Here is a 25,297-nt window from a genome sequence, read left to right as displayed (position 1 = left end):
AAATAATTTATCACAGCACCCTCCTGATATTTATACATACTCCGGCTTCTTGGACAAAGGACATAATCAAAATAAAATATTAAGAATGATTGAAACAATTATTCCAAAAAAACATTTTTTAATAACTATTACATTTAAGTTTTTTTTTTTAATTAATATTTAAATATCATTACAGTAATCCCTTTCCAATCGCAAGATTTGAATATACGTGGATTTACTTCTGTATACCTGTTTGCCAACCGCGAGCATCTCGGTTTGAGTACGCGCGAATCGCGAGTCTTGCCAGGTCGTGAAATCAAAATGAGCATTGCCTTAATTTTGGAGCTTTCGTGACTGCAGGAATTATTCTTTGGTTTTTTCGGTAAAGTCACGTATAAAAAATAAAATAATAAATTAAATAATAGCATACGACGTTTCGATTGCAACACAAGCAATCATCATCAGGTATAATGAAATAGCGACATAGAATATAACCAGAAAACTATAGACAGACATATAAGCAGACAGATATCACCAAGATACATAGAGAGAGCAACCCAGGTACAGAGAGAGGTGATCGTCTCTGTGGGGTGGCCTTTTTCACGTGTTTTAAGGCCACCCCACAGAGACGATCACCTCTCTCTGTACCTGGGTTGCTCTCTCTATGTATCTTGGTGATATCTGTCTGCTTATATGTCTGTCTATAGTTTTCTGGTTATATTCTATGTCGCTATTTCATTATACCTGATGATGATTGCTTGTGTTGCAATCGAAACGTCGTATGCTATTATTTAATTTATTATTTTATTTTTATACGTGACTTTACCGAAAAAACCAAAGAATGAGCATTGCCGTGTGTTATCTCGCAGACTCCTCCGAGGCACCTCTGGGTCTGTAGCTACCCAATCCTCTGTCTTCTATACCTTGCGCTACCTCCGTGATCGGTCAGATTCACACTCCGTCTCACGATATAATTGTACAGTATAACAATTTACCAACCGCGTCCTGGAAATGTTTGTATCTACGGGTAAGCGCGGTGTTAAGGTAAGCACGGTGACGTTGTTAGTACATCATTGGATTACAGCATGACATCTTTGTATTGCGTGACGGTTGTTACACATTTTGCGGGGCTGTGGTGCTGCTTAGCTGATCATCTGCCTTATTTATGTCTTTCTGAGGGATATAGAGCCCCTGGCACCACACAAATGGACAGACGGGCAGCAGACAGCTAATGTATTGACCCTTCAACTTAGGTTGTTAAGCATAAACATTGCCATGGATGGAAGATGTCTGGGCTTAGATTTGCTGCAGTAATATGGGATTAAAATTAGTTTTTGGAATTAAAATTAATTAAATATGACATGCTCTAACTGACAACATTCAGCTAACTTCAACACATTCAAAATGGGGGAGTGTTGCTTTATACAGCAGTAGTGCAACATGGAGATTTTTGGACAAGAGAGTTTACAGTGGTTTATATACATAAACATGAATATGTAAATAAATACAAAGCATCCAATATTCTGCACAGCAAGATGCTGCACCTTATGATGCACTCCATGAAGATTGTGTTTTGATCTCATGTAAGATTTCATGGTATATTATATTAAGACTCGGGTGTAGTAATTAAAATACAGATATTTTCTACCAACGATTTGTATGCATTATTTGTTTATCACATATTCAGGCAATGTTTTGTGAAAAAATAAAACATGCTTATTAATTAGGTTATAGTAATATGGAGACACTTATACTGGTAGGAACCTCCTGGTTACACCAGCCCACGGGATTATTGTGTCCGTCCGTCGTGCATCGAAAAATGGGAGGGGTGGGGCTGGGTGGAGAGGGGAGGGTGGGGAGGGGCTGGGTGGGGAGGGGAGGGTGGAAAGGGGCTGGGTGGGGAAGGTGGGGCTGGGTGGGGGGTGGGTGGGGGGTGGGAGGGGTGGGGTGGGGCTGGGTGGGGAGGGGCTGGTCACCCCGTGGTGCCCTTATAAAACTCAACGTTTAACCTACTCACGCCGGCTTGTGCCCGCCCTCACAGTCGGCCATATTTGCGGAATACACCACGCCGCCGTTGACCCTGGCCATTGACCGAGCAACCCAACGTTACTACCAGCTCCCTCCGCAGGAATGTGTTATTGTGTGCTAAATTGTGATGAATACAAGGAACAACAGCTTACCTCCCTGGCAATGGTGGTGATAAAGGCTGGAGGCCGTGCTGTGGCGATGAGGGACAGGGCATGCCGTGCTGATCTGCAAGTGTCTGCAGCTGCTGTCAGTGGAAATCCACTCATTGCGCTGGTGGCAAACGAGAAAACACAACGACATACATTAATTAATAACAATAATCATAACTCTAAAATAGTGTTTATATCAGCTTATGCCATAGACTAGTGGTTCCCAACATTTTGCTTGCCACGTACCAGATCTATTGGGTACCCCTCCCACCATACACAATACTGCGAATAATGCAATAATTGATTAACACATTAGAATTACAATTTACATGCAATTAACATCTACGAAATGTAGTTAACAATAGAATATTTCACTAGATATTTACAGATTCATATTTCAACAAATTACTGCGGTTTCATCAGTCACTTGCATTCACCAGAAAGCAGTGAGATGTGGAAGAAAATAAATCTTGTGACAGTATTGAGAAATTACTTTGTGCATTTGCAAAATAAATCTAAAGGAAAAGAGCCCTAGCAGAACGCCAAAGCGTCCCAAGTATATGGGTTCACCAAATTACAGATATAGTGAGCCAAGAATGTGTGTCACGCGCGTGACGTCACTCCACATGGGGCACCCCCCTCATGAATAATGAGGATGACGTCACTCCACATGCCACACCCCTCCCCAATAACCATTAGCGGGTGACGTCACTCCACATGAGGCACCCCCCTCATTAATAATGAGAGGATGACGTCACTCCACATGCCGCACCCCTCCCCAATAACCATGAGGTGGTGACGTCACTCCACATGCCACACCCCTCCCCAATAACCATTAGCGGGTGACGTCACTCCACATGGGGCAACACCCACCCCCCTTCATTAATAATGAGTTGAACAATTTTTCTATTAAATATTTTAGATTTACTGCAATATACACCCGTCCTTGGACAGGCAAACAAGCTTGTTCCATATAAGGGATTTAATAGGGAGCTGGAGAATTTAGAATGCAGATACAGCAACACTGCCTCGGGACCCAAAGTGACAGTGTCCTGCGACCACCACCATTACGTGGAACAGTCTCTTGCATGTCCCCTGGGGTTATGTGCGAACCACCGGCTGAGAACCACTGCCACAGAGCACCACTAAGTAAACTTACAAATGAAAAACGTAACACCCACAACTGGGGAAATAACCAAAAATTACTTACTTGCCAAGATGCTTGTCACTATCTGCACTAAGTTCCAGCAGACCTAGAAGAACAGCTGACACATCCATGTATGGCTCCCACACAGTAAAGCCACGGCCGATCAGGTCGATAGCTGCACGTCTGATAGGCGTGTGTGCAGACAGCTTCATGTTCGCTGGCTTCAGTAGATGAGTCAACGCCTTACCTACAAGAACATAACCAGGCACAATGAGGTGAATCGTTTGGTTGTAACATTCAATGTAAATATGAGAATAGGTTTTCCCCTTTTTTTCTGGCAACAAAACAGGTGTTAAGGATGTTACAACACCAAACTGAATCATGTCTGCATTAACCACAATACTTGTGGTCAGAATGCAAACAAAAACACTCAGATAATATATGCATTGTCTTTGAAACTGATTGGTCGACACCAGAGACAGCTTTCTTTTGAGCCTCGTCTCAAAACGGTGTTAGACCAGAGGACGCCAGAAGGCGTCCAACCCAAACTCTTTGGACTCAAGCAACACGTAATTTTCTTGAAAAGAAATGCTTTTGTAACTGAATATTTAATGCTTTGTTTAACTTCATTTAGCATATATTCGCAAATAATTTTCTAGCAAATTTAAGGCATTTACAAAGTTCCACCTTGTATTTTTTTTGCACTTCAGCTAAAAATGTATTGCTGTAGTTTTCACACCAGATGATGATTGCTTGTGTTGCAATCAAAACGTCGTGAGAATTTTATTGTTTTATTTTTATTATTTCCCTTCTATGTGACTTTACCAAAAGAACCAAGAATATTCCACCTTGTATGTATGTATAACTACTTTCACACCATACGTAGCCAACCATGCTAATCAGATTTGGGGGAGGACAACAACTAAATATGAAAAAGCAGTTCTAAAGAAATTAGTTTTCAATCAAAACTTTAAAGTCCATAGCACCAGTGGCTTCCTAATATCAGAAGAGCATTCCAGATGGCCACAAAAGCACATCTGAAAGCGCGCGGTGCAGTGACCATCTTTGTTTGATGGCTAGCCAAAAGTCGATACAGATTCTACGTGTGTATCATCATTTGAAGGAATCGTCACAAAAATCTGCGATGCACTCTATTAGGTTCCTTCAAATATTAGCCTTGAGTATATGGCTATTCACAATACATACAGTAAAAACATTGTACTTGAGGGTTAAGTGACTGTAGTGCTTAAAATGTTGTGATTGTATTATTAGATCACTGCTAATAATGTAATGATAAGTCAAAGAAAAACATACTATAGTGCAGGTTAAGCTTCCTGCCATCTTCAACTAGTATTTACTATTTGAGTAGACATTTAATTATGTGTAATGCAAATACACATTTATAAAATGAGCCAAGCAAGGTTTAAATACAGAACTCCTCTCATCTGCAGCCTCATTACCCACATCCTCGGCAGCTGTAGGGTCCATGAAGACATTGTGACTCAATTTCTTCATATTATCTGCTACTTTACCCATAATGCACAGTGAATCAGCTTCCTATTAATCACGATATTTCCCCGGATAAGAGTCGCCGCACAGCAAATAACAAATAATTACCCAATATGTTTTACCCTGTGGGTTACAAGAGTTATATCATTAATAAACCTACATTTTGCTGAAGCCTCTATAGGCAACATTAACCACTCATCCTTTCAGCAACTAATCTAGGAGCATGTAACTACGACATACATGTATGACGAGCGAGGGAGTTGTTTGTTCCTGACGTGGTAGGCCCAAAGCCTTCAGGAACTTGGCTGCTGGACCTTGGCCGTGAATCTTTGCCTGGTTGAAGCTTGGCAGGCTCGATTTCAGCTCCAAATTCTGCTCCAATTACACCCAGCAATACAATTGCAGTTGCCTGTTTTCTCCGCTCCTCGTATGATGCTGGTGCTTTTCGCAATTGAGAACTTGCATTTGAAGGGAAACCTGTTTAAAGACACAAATATGCAAACAAAATTACTTGCAGGAGATGTGACATTTTGATAGCATGGATAAAATTACCCATGTGACATGTTCTTGTTTAAAAAAATAAATCTACATAAGTGGATAATATCATTGTGCGTATATCCTCCTCGAACGCTCGACCAATCCCAATGACTGAATTTCATTTGCAAGCTAATGAAGTGAAGTTCACGCAGACTACATTAAAATGTTTTACCTTTGACTTAATGAATTCAGATAATTAGGCTTATTGGTCCCAGATCTGCTTATCGAGTATATTTATCATAACAGGAGGCATGGCAAAACCGCGAGTGTAATTAATCAAATCATATAAGAGACGGGCGTAACCCAGAGTATGATTATCACCTGCAAATGCACGCACCCACGTGCAGTGTAATGTCATCCTGTAACGAAGTCAGCATCACTTTGCCTTTCACACCGCAACTGTCAAAGACTGCAACATCTTCGCCTCGAGAACCTACTTTTAAACATTATTTAGCTAAATGTGGATGTGTTTTTATTCTTGTTATAACACAATAATTATTGCATTATTGTGCAATTGCAGTCAAAATAATTTGAAAGTTTAAATTTAATTAACCATCAGTGGTTGAATAAACTCCCTGTAAGTATTTTATTAACATTTATTCTCACAGGGCTCCCCACTAGTACAGTACAAGACAAAGGGCCTGAACATTTGTATTGGTGGATAGCAAAAATATTAAGGGGGGGTTTCACATCCATTACGGGTGGTAGATCAAGAAGAGATTTGTGTTGATGGATTTTGTAGAGATTGGGGTCTGTGGCTCGTGTTTTTATTTGTGCGAGGGGATCAATAGGGTTTTAGGTTGCTGGATCATGTAAGGATTGGGGTCGATGGATAAGAGAGACATGGGGTTAATGGATAAAAAATAAATTGGAATTGAGAGATCATATAGGGATTGAAGTTTATAATTTGTTTATGTGACATACAATACAGGTACATAAAACAAGTACAAATATACATACACTACGTTAAAGATCCAGTTTGAATGAGTTAAATGATGACGTCACCCTGCTGCTGTTCTGTTTAAGACCGGGAGCAAGTGAGGGCTTCACCATTCTGGAGAATTGTCCGATGAGGCTGGATGTAATTACTGGCGAAACGTTGTACTCAAAAACTGTAAAAATCGTGGATTCACTCTTCAACACACTGGTGGGCTAAAGTAGTGAACTATTTGTCTTTTATACTTTTTGTCTTTTTCGGTAAAGTCACGTAGGTAAAAAAAAATGAAAACAACTAAATTAAATCACGACGATTCGGAAGCAACACAAGCCTCCGTCTTCAGGTGGAACCGCCACAGCAAAATTACTGTAGTGAATAAATAAAATAAAAAAATTTCATTTTAATTTATTTTAGTTTTTACCTAAGTGACTTTACCGAAAAAACCAAAAAGTATGGATCCTTGTAGTCACGAAAACTTCAAATCGAGAATTATATGTCTTTTGTCAACGTGACACTTTTTTTTTATTATGAATAATATTGGTCAACGTGTTAAACTACAATAAAGTTGCTCGCAAAAATGATGTTTATGCTCTTCTATTTAATGTGTGCAGCAATGGCGAAATGAAGATGAAGCAGGTTTTCACCTCGCAACTTTGTACAAACGGTTGCCGACTTTGTGATGTGCATGACGGCTAGGAGTTGTTTAATGATAAAAAATAAAATAATCTGTCCGGTGTAATTAACACTCCTAAGTTATTTTTCTTATATTTTCCTATTTTGTGTTATTTACTTCTCATAGTTGTTGCAATCGTGTTGTGCAACTTCATTTTTTCTGTTTTGCGGCACTTTTGTGGATTACCGAGCCATTTAAAACTTAACTCCTGCCTATGTTTATCATAATTAATACAGTGAATGATAGGAGGCCTGACCTCAGCCCTCCTATCTCGCCTGGACGGTCTGGCCTGGGGGATAAAGTAGGGGATCTAAGCAAGGCCTATGAACAAAACTACATTTTAAGCAAGTTCCAAGAATTAAATGTAATGACAATAGCCAAGTATACTTTATAAAGATTAATCTTGTCATCTGATAGATATTTACCGCATGACCCCATCGGCCAATCAGTGCATTTATTTACATAAACAACAAAACTAATTTCAATCAGAATTTAAACAAAGTTGTGTCTTGCATGTGTTAAAAAGAACCATGTGGACAGTGACAATGTTTTATAAAAAATCACCGCACGACAATTACACAATTAACCCCAGTGTTAATTGTCAGCTTGCAATGTTGCTACCAGGTGATGATTACCTGCAGATACTTCTTCATCACCGAGGTCGGGCTCTTCCTCGATCCCCTTGAGATCCATTCCTAGAGGCTCAGGACTATTCAATGCACTTGGGGCAACTTCTCCCGTTTGTCCTGCTGTGAAGTAACAAAACGTGGGAAGGAAGTTGAGATGCAGTCGAGCGAGAAGACGATGTTTTCCCGATTGTGTAATCATACTTACGCGAGTGAAGGTTCTCGGCATACTGCGGAAGGTGTGGCGCCCACGTGTCGATTGCCTCCTTCCTCCCTTCGTGGCCAATACGACGAAGCTCTGCCAATAAAAGTGCCTGGGCTGCCTCGCGAACCTGCACAAAACCCAGAGAAGATAGATACATTTAAGCTACGGTTTCTACAACAATAAGGATTTGAATAATGACACAGTAAAAAATTAACCCGTAAAAACAAAGTGTTTCACTATAAATCCTTTATATGCGTGGCGGCTAGAGTCCTCTCGTCCTCTGGCTTGAGATGGCTGCCACCTATGGGTCAGATGATTGTCTGCCACCATTAAGCAATTGGTAATTAAATATTTAAAAAAATTCCCTAAACAGTGTAAAATTTGGGAAAACATTTTTTCACGAAAATTAATTGTCACGCACAACGAGTCTGTGTGCAAAATGTCAGCTCGATTGGATCACGGGAAGTGGGTTAAAAAACGACCGAAAAATTTGCACGGTCGTAAGCAAGCAAGCAAGCAAGCACGCAAGCAAGCAAGCGAACTTAATATAAAGGATTTAAAAATATACATTTGGCATACGTACAAAAAATCTACATACATACTACAAAGGGCAAATAAATTGAAAACATTATAAAATGTAAAAATTGACCGATATTTTTCTAACACAAAAGCAGGAGCAAAATCAATTAGGGTACTTTATACGAATACATTAAGGATGTATTAATGAATGAAGCATTTACACCGTAAACAACTAAAATTTGATAGTTCAAGTAATGCATTTGCGTACCTACTAGTCATATTTCTCAAGTGACTTAAACAGTTTTTTTTGGTAAAAAATTATTGCAGAATGTTAAATGTTGCATTTATACATTCCCATAAGCAATGATGTATAACAATATGAATGCAGCAAATTTCACATTTCAGAAGAAATATTAATCCAAACAAAACATAACTCTTTTAATAAATTACAAATCTGACCATTACACCACTTTGTAAAGTGATATACAGCAAGTCCTCGCTTAATGCGGGTGTTGTATTTCTGAAAATTTCCACAGAAAGTGAATTCGCAAGAAGCGGGAGTCATTTTCTCATAGGGAATAATGATAAAGTTGGGGGTGACGTTCCAGCCCATAATTTTCTTGTTTTTATTTCACAGTACAGTACACTTGTTAATTAAAAATGTGTTGTGTTTATATAGCATTTCTGTAAATATGTTGTGTGTGACAGCAAGAGACAGGCAAGTGAAAATGATAAGCGCGTGAGATGACGCTACGCACACAGAAGATGCTGGAACAGAGACTGAGAAAAATGAAGGCACGCCACGCATCACAGCGCGCATCAGTGAAGTACCAGCTCCCAGCATCACTGAACAATGCTTCCAGCACCCATGCCACTCAGAAAAGTAGTCCCGCCACGCACTAAACTCGCGTTATAGCGGGCACAGTGCGAGTTATGCGGAAAAACATTCCATAAAAGAAAACTGCGTTAAAGTGAAAATGTGGAGTGTGAATGCACGTTAAACGGGAATTTACTTTACTTAGGAAGTGTTCAGCTAATCATGAAATAAAATGACAGTGTCACCTACATTATAAGATATTGATGGCATCTATATGCCATGGGGGCATGAAAGCAGTAATGGGGAGGTCTGAGGTGACATTAAGGAGGATAAAAATCAGGATCTTCAGCATGGAGTCACTATAGCCAAGAGGAGAGGGCACAGGCAGTTTAGCACTTTCACAAGTATGTGTAAATAATAGTAACTTGTTACTGCTAAAATTAAGTTTGGTGGCTTCTACTAATCCACAGAACATTTTTTACAGGTGTTAAACTCTCTCGTTCAACCACCCCCAATATGGTATACAATTTATATTTTGATGCACCCATACTGGACATCCGTGAACAGCTTAATCGCTCAATGGATTCCTCCAATCTAAATGAAGATTTCGATTCTGATAATATACAGCTGCAATTAACAATGACATTTTATTGTTGCCATGTTACTTATGCAGAGGAGTAGTGAGTGACGTCGCGGGGAGTGACGTCGTCAGGCAGCCCTTGGGGTGACGGTGACGTCATGTCCCAAGGTGCTACTCAAGGGGAAGCCCGTGACGTAAGCGGGGTCGTCGTGGGAGCCGGGAACGAGAGGGGGTGAAGGTTGGAACCCGGGGTAGGATATCCTCACAGGAGGCTAAGGGTGGCTACTTTACCCGACCGGCCGAAGTTGGTTGAGCCCTCGGCCGGTGCAGGCAGGAGAGCCCAGAGAGCCGGGGTAGTAGGATCCCCAGTACCCTGTGTCCCCTGGGGAGTTATAGGCTAGGGTGTTAGGTGTTAGGCGTAAGCCTGTAACCCAGTTAGGCGGAAGCCCCTAATAAACTTGACGTGATCTCATACAACTTACCTGCCTCTGCGTCGTAAGATACACCGCAACACTTACAACAATATTGTAGTCAAAGTGGCGCCATTAAAAAAGCTGCAACAATACATGGCTCTATAGCACACATTGTTCAAAACAATGTTCACATTTAATTTGTATCAAGATTCTGTAAGTGCTCTGTGGAATTAATTGTAACCGTGACAATTCATAATATTGTAGAGAGAATTTCTCATCCGTTGTTTCAAGCTACTTGTCTAAAGCAGTCGCTTACCTCCAAACAACGATCTTGCCACCTATTCACCAGCATTTCAAGCATCGGTGGCCTGAAACTCCCAGGCCCCAGTAGTTCTGGCAACATTACACAGTGCAGGGCTGCCAGTTGACTCCACCCTAGAGTCACGCACCATCATCAAAATGCATTTGTATCTGACCAAATCACACAAGGCATTACACGTTTGTCGATTGTCCTCAAACATGTTGATACTGTCACAGTAAAATAAATCTATGCCCCTTTATACAAATAAGTATTGGACTAAACGGTATAATTTACACATTACCATGATGGGGATACGTCTCTACAGCAAACCGAAGTGATATTAATTCACGGCTCCAGTGGAATGGTCGTCTAAATCTCAATATAATCCACCAAAAACAAGGATGTAGGACTATCCTCCAATATGCTGATAACTGATCTGAGTGAACACATTCAATACTTATAGTAAGACGTTACAAAAAGCCTGATACATCACTACTCTTATCGATGCCAACGTGAGGGTGCTATCTGTGTACCCTATTTAAAAAAACCTTTAAAAAAAAGTGTCAATAATCGTCAGCCATGCTCTATCCACTATTAGATTAAGGCCTTAAAACGCCACCACCACCTTATGATCCTGGAATGTAATAATCTACTTGGCAATTGCACACAAACCTATTACTCAATCACCTCAATGGACATCCTATCAGACACGTTCATTAATCTTGAACATCAGCCATCAATTCCTTCGAGCGTGTCCTACCAAAGCCCATGAACTTTTCATTACAGTTTAATTATGTCATTATGCTCAACTAGATGTTCTCTCTCAATGTCATCACCAGCATGCATCTCTCCAAAACGTATTTGAACATATTTTAGCTTATGTTCCATCTTCTGTTTCCAATGCATGTCATAGTAGGTATCACCTTGATTGTTCCTTTTTGTTTAGACATATTGAAATGTATCTTTCAAAAATAATTTACATTTTTATCTCGGTTCAGTTACAATAAACTGCCCTAAGTACATAATCACTGTTGCCAATTTACGGTGGGGCAGAAGGGTCACTAAGAAGGGCTTGGGTTCGATTCCACAACTGGGACACCTTTCTGCGTGGCATTTGTATATTTCTCGCTCTGTTCTACACAACATCAACGTCTGCAATGTCAAGTGCGGTTCAGAATGAGCAAAATGACCCACAAATTACTTGCACAGAAATCAATCATCACCCTCTACTGGCAAGAATAATTGTTCCACACAGGGACAGCTGCCAACAGGGGGTATCTGTGCTCCGAGAGATTCCGTTACATGATAAAGCACAATACACATGCCAGTTTATTCGTTAATAAAGTACAGTGCAAACAATTATACAAAAAAAGGTGCAGAAGCCAAAGAGCGCATGCAAACACAATACCTTCTTTGACTGGCACGGAGCTATGCACTGCCAAGCCACAGTTTGAAGCCTCAGAAAGATCAGCTTGCAAAGATGCAGGAAGAAAGGTATTTAGCAGACAAAATATAGCACATGATTTAGAGAGCAAATGTTAGCAGGTTTTCACATTTACTATCGATCTGGTAGACTATTTACTTAAGCAGTAATGACCAAATTCAGGGATGTGTAAGGAAGGCCAAATCAATCCCAATATATTAGCTTTTATTACAACTGTCTCACTAAACTGCACCTACTGATGTGTACCCATCCTTTCTTCCCTTCACCCTCTCCCCATACTTAATGTCATCATCACCAACACACTCAACACTGACATTCATTTATGAAAGATTTTAAAAAATAGGGCTTGGGCAAATAACGACTTCGTCTTGTAGAATATCATGTAAGCTCAAGGCTTGTAATTTGTCTAAAGGCTTCTAATTCCCCTACCCTTCTCGCAAAAATTATGGCGACTAGCAATGATATTTGTAGGTTCCGCTAAAGAGAAGAAGCAACATGCAGAGTCAATCCAGAATGAAGGGAAGATGCCAAGTGTGATCACAAAGGTTCTGGGTTATACATGAAATAACCTTCCATTCCATATGTCAACATTCAAAAGTACCTTTGAGGATATTGGCCTACCGGCATTCCAGACCTGCTACCAATAGTATAGAGATGGGGAACTTACCAGAAAAAAATCTGGTAAAGAGTTCGCACATTTAAACAAATGCTGCTGGTTAATATAAGTGTAGAGGACCAATAGGCAAACTATAATCTGAGCAGTGTTAGCTATGTATGCCTGTAATCCAGCACCATGGGAATTGAGGTGCAATTCCCTGGCTGGCCGTGACGCAAAGTGCAGGCTTGTATGGGATGGAATGTTGCCACCCCATGCATGCATGGGGTTTCTGCAGATGCTCCCGTTTCCTCCCACATGCATAAGCACTTATTCATTGGCTGATGTTATCTCAATATATTGAGGACTGCAGAACTTGGGCAATTGTTGGTGCCCGCTGTCCGCCTGGCCGCCTTCCCATTTCTCTGTGGTTCCTCAACGAATGCGAGATGCAATTTGCACGAACGACGATGTAATATAAAACTAAACATGATTATCTTGTATTTATATGTGGAAATACATCAGTGAAGGAGATTATTTGATTCATGCTTCTCCAAGCTCACCAACAGTACTTTTTCCATAAAATGTGAACACTGCATATACCGGTCATTATGTGAAACCCTTTCATTTGTAGAACTGTGATCTAACTTTTATATTTACAAATTTAATTTAAAAGCTGCTTCAGAAAGTAAATAAAACGTTTAAAAAAAGGAATACATAATCAACGCAATAAATAATTGCAGACAACTAGTACTTGTATAACATAATACAGCAAGATACAAGTGGAACAAAAACACATTTTGTACAAATGCGCGAGTCGTATGTGAACTGCGGATTCGAGCGTCCACACCGAAAAAGCACATATTTACGCATTGATGCGCCTAGAATAAAACTACTTGGTCATAGGTAAGCGTGTATAAGAATGTAGAGGTGCAGCCCTGCAACTGTTTGCTAAAGCAACCTGCTCATCGACTGTGCTGAATCCATTTGTACTGCCGCTGGCAGACAGACGGAGGAGGAATTGAGAAACTTTCCACATTGTTTGAACTTCCGCACTGGAAAATGGAATCTATCCAGATTGCAAATACGGTCCGATAGCCATTAGGCGACAGTCGCTCCTTCAGCATGTGTATCCACATAAAAATATAATTTCATCTGTCAAACTCAAAACTAAATTTATACAGGAGCAGCCTAAGCTTAGGTATAAACAGATCATAAACAGACATTTTCTATCCACTGCTGGATGAAGGCCTCCCCATTTTGTCATTCTCCCTCCTGGTCTTAAAATGACAGAAACCATCGCAATCTTGCACAAACTGATCTCGCAGCCTCTGAAATTGTCATCCTCTGAGGCACGTTGGTTTCTCTGTTTGGTGTCAATTACCAGTATTGGCCATCATCCTCTAGCCCAGGGGTGGGGAATGTCTGGCCCGCGGGCCGTATAAGGCCCGCAAAATCATTTGATCTGGCCCTGCCAAGGCAACCGCAGGCGGGACTCGAAATTCAATAAATCTAGGAGCAAACCTGGACAAGCAGTTGCGAGTAGCAACATCATCAATACCAGCTAACATCACACGCCTCGCCAAAGAGAAGCAGTTCCAGCCATCGCATTAGGGGTGAGTTAATTAAATGTTTGACCAAATACAACAGGCTAATTTTAAGTTGATAATTTTGTATGGCCCGCGAACGATGTTATAAATATCCAAATGGCTCCTGGCAGAAAGAAGGTTCCCCACCCGTGCTCTAGTCGAACATCCTTGTTCAGGACGCTCACTAAGCTTTCATGAGTCAATAATGGGATGCTTCTGACCCATGCCCCCTCCTCTCGGTGCCATTCTAAGCATGAGTTCTCCATACGGTAAACTGCACAATTGTGGTGGTGTGCAATTTGTCAATGTCAATACTTCTGACAATAATTAAGAAAGATGTATTTAAAGGCCACGGGAATTTTTGAAAGTTAATACCTTGTTTAATTTGTCCTTGGATGACTGGGTTGATAGCAGGACTGTCATCCTTGGTCTTCACCCCATCATGGCTTCCCTGTCTGTGAGGCCTAGAAGGAAACTAACTATTAAAAATGTGGAAACATTACAAAAGCACACATTCATGTTCATTTGATTCGCTAGTAAATAAACTTAAATATGGCTCTCACGGTATAATAATTTCAAGGTATAATGCGCCACACGGTACGAGCTCACTTTCGAAGAGAAAGAACGACCCAGAAGTGCGAGGAAAAGACAGTTACGTGGCGAGCCAGCACCAAATTCCAAAAATTGATGAGTTACGTGCAGAAAACCCAAACAAGGGGGCGACATTCCATCCGATACATATAGAAAATATGGGGTCCACATTTTCTCTACCGCCATCTCCTGGCGAGTAAGGGTATGGCAACTCTTGACGTCGACGGGAAGGGAGTTTCACAACATTTGTGTGACCCAACAACCCTTGCGTCCACAGTGCTGGGTTGCAGGCAATGGCGGAGCCAGGATTTTCAGGTAGGGGGGGGGGGTGGGCAACCCCTCCAGCAAATTTTTGGAGTTGTTAGTAAGTAAGGACTTGTCCCTTGCTTTTTATTTGACGCGTGTGCGGCGATGACGCAGCCATCGATCGAGGGTCGAATTCGAACCGCGTGTGATCGGCATCGCGCTCGCTGAAGGTGAATGCCTTCAGGGAAGTCGTCTACTGTATACGCAACTGCGCACAATTATGTGAGTCACTTATAACCGCTTTGCCGTTACTTATTGCCAATTATGGACTCAGACTATTATCCATTCATCTCATAGAGTCCCTGGCACGTAATAATATGCTACACAGTGGCAGTGGGGGTCGCAAAATGCCGACTTATTACTAATAAACCCCAATGATCCGATCGAAATTAGGGATTTCGATTGGATCATTAGATGGATGGTCGGGTTACTAGTATATACATAAAAATATATATCTATTTTAAATCATATCATGACCCGAAATTGTAACAATTCTCCTCAACTGGGTTTCTGTTTTTTTTTTCTTATTGGTTCTTTCGGTAAAGTCACGTAGAAGGGAAGTAACAAAATAATAAAATATAATAAAATATAATAATTCTCACGACGTTTCGGCTACAACGCAAGCAGCCGTCTTCAGGTGAAGAATGAGACACTACCAAGCTAGGAGCTTATATATAAGCTCTTCCACCTCCAACGCAGCTTATATATAAGCTCCTAGCTTGGTAGTGTCTCATTCTTCACCTGAAGACGGCTGCTTGCGTTGTAGCCGAAACGTCGTGAGAATTATTTTATTTTATTATGTTTTATTTTTATTATTTTGTTACTTCCCTTCTACGTGACTTTACCGAAAGAACCAAGAAGATGAATCCCTGCAGTCACGAAAGCTTTAAATCGAAAAATTTGGGTTTCTGTTGTTATGGGTTTTGTTGTCATTACATTTTTTTAAAGGAATCGTAAGAATTGAGTTACATTATGGAAAACACATCTCTAGTATGGCATTTATTTAATCTATACTGTACAATTGTTTAATAATAAGTATAACCTGTAAAAACAAAGTTTTTCACTATAAATCCTTTATATGCGTGGCGGCTAGAGTCCTCTCGTCCTCTGGCTTGAGATGGCTGCCACCTATGGGTCAGATGATTGCATTGCACCATTAAGCAATTGGTAATTAAATATAATATTTTTGTCCTAAAAAGTGTAAAATTTTGGAAAAAAATATTCACGAACATTGTCACACACAACGAGTCTGTGTGGAAAATGTCAGCTCGATTGGATCACGGGAAGTGGGTTAAAAAACGACCGAAAGATTTGCACGGTCCTAAGCAAACAAGCGAACTTAATATAAAGGATTTAAAAATACTGACTCATAAGAATCTTTAATATAATATGCATCGTGTCTGTGTTGCCAGCAAATCCCTCTCGCACAGCTGCCATGTAAGGCTGAGACCTCACTCATCTATATACAAATGTCGAGTTATCCAGGGTAATGTGGGATACACATATCCATGTGAGCTATCCGAGGTTTCACTTGGTTTTCACAAAACACACGTCTACAACTCATCACAGCTCATCCCCCCGGATTACTGTGGTCCTCACTTGCAAAACTCCAGTTATTTGGAGTAAAAACATCAGATAACCATATGTGGAACAGCGGCCAGATAATTGCAAAATAAAATGAATGCTCCACCGACCCTGAATAACCAAAGTTCTGCTGTATTTATGAATTGAAATGAAAATTTTTAGAAGACTGTGGAATATTAACTTATCATCCACAATCAGTCAACTTGCTGGATGAAAGCCTTCCCAAGCCGCTGACATTCTTAACAGTTCCGCGATGCGACAATCCCCCCATCACTTGCACAGCAGACAAACGTTTCACTCCATCTCCACAGTGGGCTCATTCTCTCCTTTGACTGCCATTCAGTCATTATTCTCACCAACAAGCTATCATCCCTCCTTGTGATATGCCCTGCCTAAGCTTGTCTTCAGATGTCATAGGTGGTACTTGATGATGAAAAACTTTTACACTATGGGAACCTCATTTGCCAGTAAAAATATGATAATTGGTTTTTTACCCTTCTATCTGGCAACAAAACTGTCTTTTGTTTGTATTATGACTGCAGGTATTGCGGTCTATGCAAACATGACTCCTTGTAAAAAGGTGTCAGTTTTGTTGCCAGATAGAAGGGTAAAAAACCAATTATCATAATTAAAAACTTTCTTTATTAGACACTTCTATGATGCTTTTCCCTATCGAGTTCAGTTTCTCTTCTGCATATTAATTTAACTATTTCATCGTGTTCCACCTTGGTAGCGGGCTCTAAGTATGCACATTCTAATGCCAGTGTGTCCCTCCGACATATATCTCTGATTGAGTGAACTTGTTGTACGTGATTTAGATTTGAGTTCTCACCTGGTTCAACAAAATACATTTGAAACTAATCTAGATTTGAAGTTTTCGTGACTGCAGGGATCCATACTCTTTGGTTCTTTCGGTAAAGTCACGTAGGTAATAAAATAAAAAATACATCAAATCACGACGTTTTGATTGCAACACAAGCAATCATCATCAGGTGGGAAAACCACAGCAACATTTTATATTTTACCACGGCAACTCTCTCTCCCACTTCAGCAAAAACATTTCTTGCTGTGGTTTTCCCACCTGATGATTGCTTGTGTTGCAATCGAAACGCCGTGATTTAATTGATTTATTTTATACCTACGTGACTTTACCGAAAGAACCAGAATACATTTGAAACTAAACATGTTTTTCTCATATTCATCTTGAGTCGAGCATTGCGACTATCATCATTAAGTTATTCGAGTGTATCCAGTAGCTCATGGCCATTGGATGCTATCACGGCCGTGTTGTCAGCAAATCGAATACCATTTTCCGAATATAAATCTTCATGTCGCCATGAATAACATTGACAAAAGTGTTACCGAGGCCTACTCCCCTTCGAATATGTATTTATTAAATATCTACCTGCTGCCCTTGCGTTTTGATACCTAATCTGCTACCAATTGTCGTACGTTCCCTTATTGCATGAGTAGCAAATTAATGCAATATTTGATTGAAATTAGATGAATGCATTAAATAACTATTTAAAATATACCATTGCTATTTTACTCACTTGTGAAGCAGCTTCTTGCTGGTACTGTCTTTGAATGTGGCATTGGTCATGCTCATGAGGGTGTTGGACAGTGAGATGATGGAGAGCAGATGCTGTGTGGTTACAGCTTTTGAAACACCAAGGGTGCTATTCAAAGTCTTCTCCTGCTCAATGTCTGAGGGCAAAACACAACAACATGTAATCTTTAATCTCCCGACAACTTATTTCACACTCGTATTATATTTCACGGAATGTAAATTGTAGAGAAATTAGATAGATCGTTGATTGTCATTGTCACCAGTACAACGAAATTTAAAATGCTCACCAGTCAGGGCATCATTCATAAATTTAAATTAAATAAAACAAGAAAATAAAAATAAAATTAAATGAAAGATAATCAATTTATACTATATATAAAAACAGCCCAAGTATACCCACATACCCACATAAGGTTACATTTTGTCATTGCACATCTCTATTTCACAATCAATTGTAAACACTATTACTTAATAATTAATTAGCATTATTGAGTGTGGTGATCGCTGTAGGATGAATTAATAATTAATAATTAATATACCCAGGGGTCGATTTACACATGGAATAGACGTTTAACAAACATCGGCTAGTCATGTGCAAGACTACACGGATGAAGAAATAGGATCGAATCGGAATCTACTTATTGTCCAGGTATGATGTTGGGGAGGTAAAATTCAGTGACAGGTGGGTGGATAATTTGTCACAGGAACTTTTAAGAATCGCAAGTGTGAAAGGAATTTCATGCAAACATGGCGTGCAGGCTCGTAGGTAGCAGGTCGATGGAACTCTACGGCAGGTGAATGACATGCAGAGGGGCTAGGCCCGAGATTAATAAAGGAAAGTGGCGAGGCCATGCATAACCGCACAAAACGTAAACGATGCTTGGGGTTACTACTACTGATTCAAGAGCCGAATGACTCACAGGGCTATACCAAATAAATGAAAAAAATTAATGAAAAAAACTACTGCAGAACAACACGAGAGGATGAAAGCTAGATGGAGAGAGGAGAAAAAAATAAAGTAATGGCTTTGACTCCGGATAGAAATAAAGAACCATAACGTCTTAACAAAAGAGAAAAGAAACATTTGTTTTCATAGTCAACAAAACCGAGTTAACCATTATCCTAAATATAGCATAAACATATCACTTGTATTTAATCTACATGAAGTGCAAATCAATGATCCTTATAACCATGGTCTGATCCAATTATCACGAGTGCAATAATTTAATTCTACTAGTTTGATGGATCGTTAGATGCAGAGTGGTATGCCCTGTGGAGGGTAGACCTTCGACGTCACGTGCAAACTTTGCAAAAGCTGTGAGATTTAATCGAAAGGAGTGGTGGGTGAGGTGTGGTGACATCAACTGCAATGACCGCGATCACCTCTTGGCATTGAGCACAAGTTATTATATTTACAACATACAAAATATACTTACTTTCACTCACATTAAGATGCTATGGAACCGATAAGATATTGGAAGGACTTATCAAACGTACAAAAACTGTCATTTGTCATAACAACAACACAATGATTAGAGAATTAAATTTAATTTTACACACTTGAAGCATGGTGACGCCTCCATCCAGGTAGCATGAGAGACATGTGCCCACCACGTGAAACCAGTCCAAATGAGACAGGGCAGTGAGGTTTCAGCAAGCCAAGCCTGGAGAGACAGATCTCATCAAGTGCTTGATCGAGTCCCCAAGTGTGCAGACAGGACATGAACAGCTTCGCTGTTTCCATGGTCAGATTTGCGCCTTGTAGAGTGAGAGGCTTGGAGTGGTGAGACCGACGTTCCACATTTCCATCGTGACTTTGGTCTTGCTCGTCCTCATCGTCATCATCATCCAACAGATGCTCTGGAGGATAAAGTACGGAGGATAAAGTATGGTGAATAACTGTCCTCAGCAAGCATCAAAATACAATAAGGATCGATATCATAGTTTACCAATGTCTGTGTCTAAACCACACAAGACTAAAAATGTAACACATACATGTTTCAGGAGCATTCTAATTATTATTCCAGATTAAGGGGAGTTTAGCTGTAACGTCCGCAACAGTGCTTAATCCTTAGCATCCGAATGGAGATTAAATATCTCTAGATGGACGACCAGATGGACGACCTCAATTTGTGGATACAGGAAACCCGTGAATATCGGCTATTTTGAACTATTGTAGCTATCACGGTGGTTAGTTTTGGCCTGTCGTGGTTATAGTGTACCCGGAAGAACTGCATCATTGACTGACACCGTGGTGCTAGCGAGGGACGAAAGGCTGTCAGTGGCACCTCAATCGCTGCCATGCAAGCATCTTGCGGACAAAGACAAAGATCCCCAGCGTAGCCTTAACCAACTGTTGGGGCAAGTGCTACTAGCGAGCACCTATGAAGGCCGGCACAACACACGAGGAGGTGGGTGGCCAGCATCATGCCTGGCCGCCTTTGTCTCCCCAGTGATGATGTTTACACATCATACCAGGTACTCATGTGAGGCCGAGTCGACCTAGGGGAGGGCCCAGGAACGATTCAGATAATCGTCACCGGTGTTGGGCGTGAGCAGGAATTGAACTCGAGTCACCGAGTTCATAGCGCGACCACTCCCCACAAACACACACACCTGCTTTGGATCATAAGTACAGGATTAATACTATTTATTGTCTTGGAATATTTCTTGTATAAGGTTTTTGCGTGTTTATGTTTGGCTGCCTTGTACCTAACCCCATTATTTATGCAAGGCTGAAGTATTGTATTGCGCGGTTTGGGCTTTCGTGGTACTTTCAAACAACGTAACCCCTGCAATATGCAAGGGTCTCCCGTATATCTTTTCCGGTACTGAAAATGTATATTTGGCACCACGTTTAAAAAGTCGCCGGTAAATAGAGCGTCATTTCCGCGTGCCTCTCATTCATGCATTTTTTGTCAGTGAATAGGAAGTCATTGCACAAAGCAGGAGGGTAAAATTAAGGAAAATCGCAGACATTATGAATTTTCACACACCCTGCAACTCAAAAATGTTGCAGATGATAAAAGACACTTCTTGTATCATACTAATTTAATTGCATGAGGTGAAAGTGAGAGACATTTACCTACTAAACATGGAGATACTCTACTTAACAATCACAACTGACTAAAATTCCATTTTGATTAGGGTGACAAAAACCCAGTCACTGAGACTTTTAAGTAAGGCTGTAAATTAAACAGTTTCTTCCATCACCAGATGGGCTTCTACAGCCGTCTGGAATGTTCTTGCATCCGGTATTAAGAAGCCATTGGAGCTATGTACTTTTAAATCTATAGCAGTTGACTCATTTCTTTGAAAATGCTTTTGTCTTCAGTTCCTTGTCCTTCCCCTGCACCTCCGCTTAGCACTATTGGCTACATACGGTGCGAAAGTTCAAATTACATGCATACAGTAAGTCCCCGAGATGCAGAAGATCCGAGTTACGGATATCCAACTTTACGGAAATCATGTAAAAAATTCAACGTGCGGAAATGTTTGCGTTAGTTACGCAAGCACAAATAGTGCAGCGTGGTGAGGTTGCAGATGAATACCGCAGAGCGAGCTGGTATTCAATGATATTCTTATCCAAAGTGTACCCATTCATCTGACCTATCATGGAATGGTTGTTACTAATTTGGCTACTCTGTAAAACTGGGTTCCCTCTGCATGGATTCACTCTGCATGGCCTTTTCCCAGAATGCATCGTCTGTACAGAGCGAGGGGGGGGGGTTAGGTGTACAAAGGTGTTAGAGTGTAAAAAAGAATATTTAATATTCCTAAATGAAGTAAACACGTATTTAGGCATGGTATTTTGCCACACAAACCAAGATAAACTACGTAGTTACCTTTGATATTTTCCTTGATAGTATCTTTGACCTGCTGAAATATGTCGCCGGCCTTCTTCCCAGCAAGAAAAGAGGATGTTGCCAAACCTCCACGGTCCAAGAAACTGGACGGCCTACGTAGGGTGTCTGGAGAAATAAGCGCAGGTACTGGGCGTGATGCCTCTTCTGTCAGCAACTGTACAACCAAAGCCTCCACGTCAAAAAATAGCACGTGGATGTCCGGATCTCCCAAACTCATGCGAAGGGCCTGAACTAGCAGTGCCGTGTTGGAGTGTTTCGGGAGCGCATCCTGCAACAAAACAGAAAAATAACACGTCAAGTTAAAAGGTGAATGTTTTTTACTTGAATCCTAAAAAGGTAGACAACATTTACCATCAACTATCCGAGTGTGCAGACAAATTAAACCTTCCTCCTGAAACATGTCTAAATATGGAAAAAAACCTAAAATCCTTTGGACTAAATTTATAAATGGATAATAAGATGATGATATTCACAGACGATAAAATGTAATTATCATTAACAGCCATGGTGAACCACTGCTGAATAAAATCCTCCCCAAGCTACTGCCATATCTCACAATAATGCAATAATCTAAAACTGAACAACAAACTAATCTATTTTTTATTTTACCAAGTAAAGCCCACTGAGCTATACAGTTATTTTTCAGAAGCGATCTGGCCACAAACGATAGCTCTATGAATTGGCTTATCACATGGAAATTGAGCGCAGCCAAAGACTCTAAACGCATGTTTCTAAATGTGGAGGGAAAAACCAGAGGACCTGGAGAAAATCCCACGTGACCAGGGGGAGAACAAGCAAACTTCAAATACGCAGTTATCAATCAGGGTCGGGATCAAACCCACGACCTCCTGCACACCAGGTGAAGGAGTTAACATCTTGCCACTGCAGTGCCCACAAATAACCGATTTCAACGCTCCATTTCCTTGTTCTCTCAGATGCGTAAAATGTATTATCCGTCACTTTGCCATGATTTTTAACCATCATCAAGCTTCCCAGGCCCACTTTTGTTTACAGTTTGAATGATGCCATTAACCATTTGTGCCTATTTCTGTCCCGGTGTAATTCCGATCAACTAATTTCTCCACGTTTCTCCGTGCACTTTTTTCATGAATGACCATGTTACTGGACCATGTCATAGCAGGCAGTATTCACTCATTAAATTTAACCATTGTTAAACGAGAATGTAATAAGTCAATAACTTGTGAATACAACTTGAATTCAATCGTCAAATAATTAGGCACTCATTCGTTGTTTTTTCGTGAAAGGCAAATGTGTCTTGTCTAGTTTAAACCTACAAATGAGTATGCCAAACGCATGTTAAAGAGATGTCAACATGTTTTACGTTAAATACCTTGTCATTGACATCGGATGCAAGCAGGTTGGTGGCCAGGCTGTGAAGCTTGTGGTGAGCTGCGTGTTTGAGAGCGGCCAAGCTGCGTCGCGCCATGGCTTGCTTCAGGTTTACTGCTGGGTGGCTCGCACTCTCCAAGGCTGCTGGAACAGCTTCATCACAGCCTTGCAATATCTGCACTGCACTGATGCCCATTACACACCGATCCAATGCTCCTGCACACAAAGGATATAGAAAGGCACCCTTTCATTAGAATCTAAAGGCCTCTTGGAGATTTCAAAACAAAGAAAATCTTAGCCTAGCATTGTTGTTCCAACAGCTATACAACACCCGGTAGTCAATATTAATTGAACGTGCTTGCCAGAAACCCAAATATAATATCCCAGGACCATTTAAAAGGCCATCCTTGTCACTTCGCCCAGTATATTAAACCTCCAACTGCACATCAGCCAATCGCTCTGCCTTTTCTCTCTGATGTGAAGGAATGGCCTACTCTATAATCTACTAGCCTTTTGCCCGTCCAAGGGCGGGTGTATTGCAGTAAATCTGAAACTTGCAAGCGAAAAACAGACCGCGACTTGGTATATTCATTGCATCAATTCGTGTGCAATTTGTAAGGCCGCGGTGACACAGACCTATGTCATTTAAAGGTTATAATCCCTTGTTCATCCTGACGTCCTTTTTACTTCTATGTCTCAATAGCGTTACGGAGATTGTGTAGTGAGGGTTGTAAGTTGACGCTGAGGAGAGGGGAGGAGGCGCCTCGCCCCCCCCCCATGTGGAGTGACGTCACCCACTAATTAATATTAACGGAGGGGGGGTGTCAATTTGGAGGATGTCACCTGTTCATGATTATTAATGAGGGGGGCTGGTTGACGTGGAGTGACGTCATGCATGTTACACACTGACATTCCATGGGTAAATATAGTAGTTAATTATAAGATGATGCTATTAAAACATGCCGTGGGTTTTATTGTGTGTTTATACATTTGATATATTGTAAATGTTTCCAATACATTGTAAAATAACTCAACATTTCCAATATTTAGGATAATAACTCAAGTCTGTGGTTGGTGTTGAGGAGATCATCGAACATCATGTGGTTGTGTAGGCCCGTAGGGCATATAGTGCATTTAAACCGACGTGTTCGGAAAACGCACTCACAAATGTAGTTGCTCAACTTCAAGGACAGTGCTCATTATCAGAGTTATGTTTTTTGTTTGCATTATGACTGCAGGTATTGTGGTCTATGCAAACATGACTCCTTGTAAAAAGGTGTCAGTTTTGTTGCCAGATAGAAGGGTAAAAAAACAATTATCATATTTTTACTGGCAAATGAGGTTCCCATGGGGTAGTTGCTCATTATCGCACTTAAGTTATGAAACAGTTGCGAGGTCTCACCATTCTCCATTTGCCACACATAGACGGACCCATCTGAGCAGCCGACCACCAGGTAGTCGTCAAGGGGACGCCACTTGACGGTATGCACAGGGAAGAGGTGGCGTGACGCCAACATGATGCAGCGTCTTTCCTTGAGGCTCAACAAGGCCACCGAGTGGTCACTTGCCACTGAACACACGCAGTGCTGCACACGCGTCTGTCTCATCAGGAACACAAGGACAACAACGGGAATTAACACACACGGTGGTATTATTTTGTACATCTGAAACACTGTAAAGGTATAGCTCCATATCCTTGGTTCTTTCAATAAAGTCACGTAGAAGGGAAACAATAAAATAATAAAAATATAAAACAATAAAATAATAAAAATATAAAACTATTAAATTCTCACGACGTTTCGAGTGCAACACAAGCAATCATCATCAGGTGTGAAAAACACAGCAATAAAATTTGAAAAAAGTGGCGTTTTTTTCTAAACGTTAGCACCACGGACAGCGATTTTGGCAGTTGTTCAAATGGACGAGTCCATAACGTTAAGAAAAAAAGCGACTTTTTTTCAAATTTTCTTGCTGTGTGTTTC

The 25,297-nt window shown here is 40.7% G+C and overlaps 1 protein-coding gene across 3 annotated transcripts in view; it reads right to left on the bottom strand.

Annotated features, from left to right (window-relative positions):
* LOC133359279 (WD repeat-containing protein 7-like) overlaps nucleotides 1-25,297 on the bottom strand; it is an 82,015-nt gene that overhangs the window by 11,785 nt on the left and 44,933 nt on the right. For 2 of the 3 annotated variants that reach the window (XM_061577766.1, XM_061577765.1), the window contains exons 13-25: nucleotides 24,718-24,913; nucleotides 23,317-23,531; nucleotides 21,945-22,233; nucleotides 19,660-19,959; nucleotides 18,083-18,236; nucleotides 14,424-14,512; nucleotides 11,829-11,891; nucleotides 10,436-10,554; nucleotides 7,794-7,917; nucleotides 7,595-7,708; nucleotides 5,053-5,289; nucleotides 3,367-3,550; nucleotides 2,160-2,277 (exon numbers count right to left, since the gene is read on the bottom strand). In XM_061577766.1, coding sequence (XP_061433750.1) covers nucleotides 2,160-2,277; nucleotides 3,367-3,550; nucleotides 5,053-5,289; nucleotides 7,595-7,708; nucleotides 7,794-7,917; nucleotides 10,436-10,554; nucleotides 11,829-11,891; nucleotides 14,424-14,512; nucleotides 18,083-18,236; nucleotides 19,660-19,959; nucleotides 21,945-22,233; nucleotides 23,317-23,531; nucleotides 24,718-24,913 — 2,202 coding nt within the window. The remainder of the gene's footprint in view (nucleotides 1-2,159; nucleotides 2,278-3,366; nucleotides 3,551-5,052; nucleotides 5,290-7,594; nucleotides 7,709-7,793; nucleotides 7,918-10,435; nucleotides 10,555-11,828; nucleotides 11,892-14,423; nucleotides 14,513-18,082; nucleotides 18,237-19,659; nucleotides 19,960-21,944; nucleotides 22,234-23,316; nucleotides 23,532-24,717; nucleotides 24,914-25,297) is intronic. The other variant, XM_061577767.1, reaches the window with a different exon arrangement.

Source organism: Lethenteron reissneri, chromosome 64 (assembly GCF_015708825.2).
Source record: "Lethenteron reissneri isolate LAM-NWPU_2019-01 chromosome 64, ASM1570882v1, whole genome shotgun sequence".
In the NCBI taxonomy this organism is placed as follows: Eukaryota; Metazoa; Chordata; class Hyperoartia; order Petromyzontiformes; family Petromyzontidae; genus Lethenteron; species Lethenteron reissneri.
This window is presented reverse-complemented; position numbering and strand designations above follow the sequence as displayed.